This window comes from Limulus polyphemus, unplaced genomic scaffold (assembly GCF_000517525.1).
Source record: "Limulus polyphemus unplaced genomic scaffold, Limulus_polyphemus-2.1.2 Scaffold6104, whole genome shotgun sequence".
NCBI classification, from domain to species: domain Eukaryota; kingdom Metazoa; phylum Arthropoda; class Merostomata; order Xiphosura; family Limulidae; genus Limulus; species Limulus polyphemus.
The window spans coordinates 2141-10331 of record NW_013671714.1 but is presented as its reverse complement, the minus strand read 5'-3'; the positions used below and the strand labels follow the sequence as shown (position 1 = coordinate 10331).

The following is an 8191-nucleotide window of genomic DNA, read 5'->3' as shown; positions in this document are numbered from 1 at the left end:
ATTAGCATTTCAGTATTTATTAGTACTATTATTAGCATTTCAGTATATTTTAGTGCTATTTAAAGACAAGTCATTGGATACCATACGATTTGTTTGTTCTGTGATCTACTTAATGGTTAGAAATTCTAATTTTTTTATATTAAAATTCATAATTCAGTCATAACTTATGATTGTTTTTATTTTAACAGGAATACTCCAATAAGGAAAATTATAACTTATGATTGTTGTTATTTTGATAGGAATACTTCAATAAGGAAAATCATATCTTAGGATGGTTATTGTTTTGACAGGAATACTTCAATAAGGAAAATCATAGTTTATTATTTTGACAGGAATACTTCAATAAGGAAAATCATAACTTATGATTGTTATTATTTTAACAGGAATAATTCAATAAGGAAAATCATATATTAGGATTGTTATTATTTTGACAGGTATACTTCAATAAGGAAAATCATAACTTGTGATTGCTATTATTTTGACAGGAATGCTTCAATGAGGAAAATCATATCTTAGGATGGTTATTGTTTTGACAGGAATACTTCAATAAGGAAAATCATAACTTATTATTGTTATTATTTACCAGGAATACTTCAATAAGGAAAATCATATCTTAGGATGGTTATTATTTTGACAGGAATACTTCAATAAGGAAAATCATAACTTGTGATTGCTATTATTTTGACAGGAATACTTCAATGAGGAAAATTATATCTTAGGATGGTTATTATTTTGAGAGGAATACTGCAATAAGGAAAATCATATCTTATGATTGTTATTATTTTTACAGGAATATTTCAATAAGGAAAATCATAACTTATTATTGTTTATTATTTTAACAGAAATACTGCAGTAAGGAAAATCATAACTTATGATTGTTATCATTTTAACAGGAATACTTCATTAGACAATAAATCTTCTAGGGAAGAATGACATAAAGTCCCAACAGAATTTAAATAAACGATATCGGTGATTTACTCTATTTCCCCCTTCCGTGAATTGTTAATAAATATATAAAAAATTCAGGTGGTTAAAAAGTATAAGTATAAAATAATAACCCATTTGATGATGAAAGGATTGAACTATCTTTTTAAGAAAATACATTTAATTTTTGCCTATAAGAGTAATTCTGTAGATAACTGTCCTATATGTTTGTTTTTGAATTTCGCGCAAAGCTACACGAGGGCTATCTGCGCTAACCGTCCCTAATTTAGCAGTGTAAGACTAGAGGGAAGGCAGCTAGTCATCACCACCCACCGCCAACTCTTGGACTACTCTTTTACCAACGAATAGTGGGATTGACCGTCACATTATAACGCCCTCACGGCTGAAAGGGCGAGCATGTTTGGTGGGACGGGGATAACTGTCCTATAAGTCTGATCGTTGTAAATTAACAACAAGAAGTAAATTAACAATTTTAAATTTTTCATCAAGAACTCTGTGGTTTGTGATCCTATATTTATGTAAAGTTTATATTTACGATTTTAAATAGACTGGGCATGACTCAGTTATTAGCGTGTCCAGACTGTGAGTCTGTAAAAAAAAAATATATATATATAGACGCTTCGCCCATTGGATCTCTGAGTGTGCCATAAAAGTGACAGCTAAATCCCAGTAATCACTAGGACAGGGGTAGCTTAGACGTTTACGGTAGGCTCTATTAGTTCAGATTTAGGGACAGCTGTTCACAACTTCTGAGAGCTAAATAGTTTATTATATACTGAAATATTTTAAAATAAAACAGATCGTATCAATGTGATTATGAATTTTCTCTCCTTACTTTAAAGAATAGGACATCTTTCTTTTTGATTTAGCAATCTTCAGAACCATGTGACGGCGACGAAAGAGTGGCTAACCAGAGTGCGAGAATAGATGTGTCATATGGTTATCTTCCTGATGAGTATTTCACTTCAGCTTGGAGTGGTGCTAGGGACTGTAAACGTAAATTAATAGATATCTTAGAAACCTTGGGCCTTCTGTGTGACCCTGGAAAAGAACGGGTAGTTAGAGATTGTTTTTTATTAATTTATCTTGGCCTGTTTTTAAATATATATGTATACACCTAAAATCAGATATAGTTTTTTCTGTTCATTTGAGATTTTATAAACATTTATAAAGTTAGTTATTAATGAAAATATAAGGAAAAGTAATGGGTAACTTCTTGTGTTTTCTGATCATTGCGTGTAAGACACAGTTGTAATAATGTATAAAGACAGTATTATGTATTCTTGTGTGTTTGTGTGGACTTTCAAGATTTACTAAAACAGTTATCCTGACCATGTTTGGGCTTACTAAAAGTTATCTTGACCATGTTTGGGCTTACTAAAACAGTTATCTTGACCATGTTTGGGCTTACTAAAACAGTTATCTTGACTATGTTTAGACTTACTAAAACAGTTATCTTGATCATGTTTGGGCTTACTAAAAGTTATTTTGACTATGTTTGGGCTTACTAAAAGTTATCTTGACCGTGTTTGGGCTTACTAAAACAGTTATCTTGACTTTGTTTTTTTATCTAAATAACAAGATTCTCAGTTTATTGTTGGGTGACAGAAGGACAAAAATATTGAGTTTGGTTTGTTCATTTTAGCGCAAAGCTACACATAGAGCTATCTAAGTTCTTCCCTACGTGGAGAATCGAACCCCAAATTTTAGTGTGGTAAGTCTATAACGGTACCGCTGACCTACCGGGGAGAGAGGGAGGTAGAGCACAAGTGTAACTTAAAATTAAACAAGAGGCTTTACGTGTTATTCTGTTTTTGTTTGTTTTGGAGTTAATAACTGTAGCTAAATCTTTCGGCTAATTTTTAGGAATGTGAACATTACAATGAAATATCCATGCTGTAATTAGATTAAACTTGGTCTTATTTATCTATTGACTTATTATCTCGAGAAGCACATTACGTGATAATGAAACATCTGAGGTCTCTTGTTTTATTTTATCTAAAGCCTACAAAAAAAATCAGGACGTGCAAAAGTCAGGAATTTCTGATATTATATTATTAGCAAGACACAAGATACAATTACAATGCTTTACGTGTTCACTTATTGACTGCCTTAGTGAGTGGCCTATGTGTTCAGATCTGAAACAGAAAGAACGTTATTTGTTTCTCATTGATTTAATAATTACTTTAGAGGCCGGGCGTGGCCGTAATAGTTAATGTGACCAGACTGAGAATTTGAGTATCCATGGCTAGCGACTCGTTGTCGAATAAACATGCTATAGTGAAACCCAACTATTCAATCAGACAGAATTAGTAGTGGTGGTTACTATTGTCTAGCTGTCATCCATCTTGTTTGTCCGCTCAAAATTAGGAATGGCTAAGTGCAGGTAGCCCTTGTGCAGCGTTTAGCAAAAGTCTGAAACAAACAAACAAACCTGACTTTTGATGAACTTCTTCTTTTGGTTGTGAAGATATTTTAATCTTCTTTGTTATTCGCATTAATAGACTATACTTACTATACTGTAAGGGTTAAGAGAAAAGGCTGGAATAGTACTACAATTAATTCATCGATACTCTAACTAGAACGTTATTACCCGCAACATTATCTGGAATTTTATTATTCCAGTTTTTGAAACAATTCTCCTTTCACCAGAAATTGACAAACAGATGAAAGTTTAAGAATGCCTAAGAAAGTAATAACTGACAGATGAGTTTTTTATTCGTTTCATCAAAGTAGAATTGATAACTAATATGAAAATAAGCTTTTATTTTTTGAAGTGAAATAATGTCTCGTTTTGTTTTAACAGGGGAAATATCTATCTACCTATATATATATATATACATATATCAGAACAAAAAAGCATGATTAAGTTTGTAAGGGAAATATTATTGTAAATCACAGGAAACTTTAGTAAATAAATTTCGTTACTTTTGCAGACTTTATAATAATCAAACTTTTATGCGAAAAATCTGTTGCTAAATTTTGAAAATGTGACTGGCTTAAGGTTTCTAAGGATATTATAAAGGCAAAAATGATGAAGATCAGATTTTACGATAAATTAACGATTTTTCTAGACTATGACGACATCTGTGATCATTTAGCCTGTATTTGTAAAGACTAAGGTTGTGGCAAGCGTCAGTCGTTGCCATGTTGATTGTTTGAGATTCTAACGATTTTTCGTAACTTTCATAGACTGCTCTCTGTATATCGTACACGCACACAGGTGTTTATATCTATATATATATATATTTGTGTGTGTGTGTACATATATATATATGTGGGTATATATCGTTATTTATAGAAAGAGAGATAAGTTTTTAATGATGTGATCTGCTTGTGAGTCAGTAAAACAAGAATAACTTTACTAAAAGTTTGTTAAATGCACTGAATATATTGGTGTTTCCTATTTGGCAGGACCAAGGCAGCACCGATGACGTGCTAGATTCGTATTGGATTCCTTGGGTTGCTAGGAAACGGACACCTCGCACGCCAACCCTTTTCGACGAGTCCCATTGTTTACGTCTCTACTTAGATTTTCACGGCTTGTTACCAGGTATATAACCTAGCAACAAAATGTAACAACAATATGAATAGAGAAGAATAACAGTAATGATAATTAGGCCTATGTAATCAACAGAGGGTTATTGCTGATAAAAACCTAAGGATCGGGTTAACGTTAAGGGCAAGATTTAACGCTGGGTACAATAAAAGTAAACCAGCAGACAGAATTAAAATAAACTATACTGGACTTAGATTTCAACTATATTTTTTCTGGTAGTATTCCAACAGAAATTAATAATGCTTAGAGTAATGATAATGGTAAGAACATAAATGAAAGTTTAAATAATAATATTTCCAAATAAATAGATCGTGTAAAAATCTAATAATCATTTAACAACATTTTTTATTTTATTTTAGTAGGGTTCTTTTCCCGGTTACTTACCAGATTAGGTAACTGGTCGTGCAGACAAGCCTGGAGAAGGTTGCCCCAATTAGTAGCTGGTCAAGCTCGAATTGCTGTTGACCCTGAACATGACTTGTTAGTGGAGAATGCTTCTTTCGTTCATGCGGAAATTCTGGTGAATTATATATATATACTAAAAAAATATACTTACATAGTTTACTCTTTTATAACTTCATAAAAAAAATGTGAACAGTCGTCTTAAGAACACTCTTCATTTTTTATGTTTGTTAAAAGTCTTTTAAGAAAAGTATAAACAGTTTATTATAAATAACTTTATTTCTAACTCAAACGAAATCGATGTCAGAAAAAAGAGACATTTTTTTCACAGTTATAAATTCTAATATCATTTAGGAATTCAAGAAACGTTAATTACCCATCATATAAAACCTCGTCAAGAAACATTAATTACCATCATATAAAACCTCGTCAAGAAACATTAATTACCCATCATATAAAACCTCGTCAAGAAACGTTAATTACCCATCATATAAAACCTCGTCAAGAAACGTTAATTACCCATCATATAAAACCTCGTCAAGAAACGTTAATTACCCATCATATAAAACCTCGTCAAGAAACGTTAATTACCCATCATATAAAACCTCGTCAAGAAACGTTAATTAATCAACGACAACTTTAGATATTCAAAAAATTCTAAAAGTTTTCTTCGGTTGAGAAATACTGTAACTATTAACTTTGTAACAGAAGAAGTAATCAATGAGACTCTCATGATTTTTTGAACGCTTTTGAACGACATTTTGTTTCACGTATGAACTAGATACGATCTCTAAACTGTTAGATCTTACCAAGACCAACACTTGGGTACGTGAAATACTTCTAAGAAATTGTGTAAGAGAAACAAAAACAAGTGTTATAATTTTAACCTCACGCGAGCCTAAAGTGTTAAGTTGACAACGTCCTATACGTAGTTAAAAGAACGTGAAATTAATGTATATGAATAGTAATAACAGGCAAATAATCAAAAATATACCAATAAATATAGATGAAATGAGGAAATAGTTAACTATACATTTCCAACAATCTTATTAACCATTAAAGTTCACATTTAAATTTTACATCCAACGAATGTATAACTACAAACATTTAACGTGTTAAAAGCTAAAATTTGAGGTTTATATTTAACTGAATGTTCTTTTTCTCTTGTAGGTAGTTTTAACCAGAGTAGACAAGCCTGATAATCAGAATTGGAATTTCACATCACCATCAGTGCAAGCGTGTGAAAAAGTGAGATATTGAGCCTAAGCCTAAATTTGGTTTACTATTATAATACACTTAATACAATGTTTGCTGGTTTATTCCTTCCATGACAAGAAACCATGTTTTTTAATTGACCAATACAGTTAAGATAAAGACAAAACATTCGAGTCTTACTACGCTTTGTGGCGCTGAAGAAAAGTTTAATGTGTGCAAATAAAACCTTAATTATTTCAAGATATTAAAAACATAATATATAATAATTAAATAAGTAAACTTTAGACTGGAATACCTCGGCAGCACGTTCTTATAATGCCAGGCCTAACTGCGAAGGAACAGTAAGAATAAAGCACTTAACCTTTTCCATTGTAACCACTTTTACTGTCTTAGATCGTTCTGTAATTGATATTGTTACGTATCTGCTTGTTTCTTAATTCCCGGTAGAAATTCTTTCCGATGAACTTCAGCGATACAAGTCCTTTCTTTATTAAACCAGTTTATTCTTTCTCGATACAAACTTTTAGTACACAGTAATTCCACAGTTAGTACGTTTTTCGTCACTTTCAACTTAATGACTTTTATAATACACGCTATAAATCACAGCGATTCACAAGCTCGATACCTTTGCTCTCTACGAGTGCAAAACACACACTAACACAACACTTACCGTAGCTACTGTTCGTTTTATTATACATTCATCCCCACAGGCTTTCTCTGTCAGGCTTATATACTAACTATACTAACAAAGAGGCGTCTCTCGATCACACTCGAGCTTCCCTGAAAATTCGAGAAACTCAGTCACGCATGCTCCCAGCGTCACGTGACTTCCGCTGTCGTAACAATATACTTAAATACGATTGGTCATACGTCAACCAACGGAATTCATGAGAAAATTTGACAAACATTTATTGTTTTTTTTTCATCTGAGTGTTTGTACTAGATATAAACAAACTATGAACACGACGTAAATCATTCTTAAAGTGCAAATCAAGTTCAGACTTGAACGTCCCTGAGCAAAAGTAGTCTTGCTTCGGGAAGACTTTTCTTTAACTTAAAAACAACATGTTGGAAGTTTCATTGCGTTTTTCGAAGCAAGTTATCGAACCCTAAGCTCATATAAAGTTTTCTACGTGACACTGGCCTAGCGGATTTTATCTTGTCCAAAGTTGCCACCAAAACGAGGTTATTTTATGTACGATCGACTGACGATTTTATGGATAACATAAATAAAAGGATTGTGGTTCGTTGCACGAGAAAGTCATTCCTAACATTATACTGTTTTTATAACAATCGAGGAGCCTATCAAAAGTTAATTTCGTTGCCTTAGCTACAGTAGATTTAGCAACGTAATATATGAGTTATTTTATTTTAGTAGATTTAACAACGTAATATGCGAGTTATTTTATTTTAGTAGATTTAACAACGTAATATGCGAGTTATTTTATTTTAGTAGATTTAACAACGTAATATGCGAGTTATTTTATTTTAGTAGATTTAACAACGTAATATGAGAGTTATTTTATTCTAGTAGATTTAACAACGTAATATGCGAGTTATTTTATTTTGTAGCCATTTCGATCAGTTTTCTTTCTCTTAAGATGTCTATGCAAAATATTAGAGCTTAGCCGTCTGTAATAGTGACAATGCGTAGCCTAGTAGTTAGCGTGCTAGTCTGTAAATCCGGGAATTCAAAGTTTGTGACCAATTGTTGCAAAACGTGCTCCGCGATTTGGTGCTGCAGATACGTTATAAGAGTGACGGCCAAATCCAAAAGTTGGTGACTGGATAGATGTCTCCCCCCCCCCCTAGTCTACCAGTTCAGAGTTGGAGACTGTTATGTGTAGTTTAGGATAACGTTTTGAAACAGACATATATCACTATTGGTATACTAAAGAATCAGACATGGTTTAAGATATATTTCGTTTCTATGTTTTAATCACTATTTTCACATTGCTAATCCGAGGATAACTGTTTCTCCAAATCGATGTTTGATATTTTCTATCTAAACAGAGTTTCATTCGTTTTCTTCATCTTAAGAGCAATTGTACATAAATTTTGTAAGGTTTG

General features: G+C 32.2%; 1 protein-coding gene across 1 annotated transcript in view; it reads left to right on the top strand.

Moving 5' to 3' along the window:
* LOC106473351 overlaps positions 1–8191 on the top strand; it is a gene marked incomplete at its 3' end in the record, with an annotated part of 53815 nt that overhangs the window by 44037 nt on the left and 1587 nt on the right. Inside the window, exons 12-15 of the mRNA XM_022401798.1 lie at positions 1815–2000; positions 4360–4498; positions 4867–5024; positions 6077–6154. Coding sequence (XP_022257506.1) covers positions 1815–2000; positions 4360–4498; positions 4867–5024; positions 6077–6154 — 561 coding nt within the window. The remainder of the gene's footprint in view (positions 1–1814; positions 2001–4359; positions 4499–4866; positions 5025–6076; positions 6155–8191) is intronic.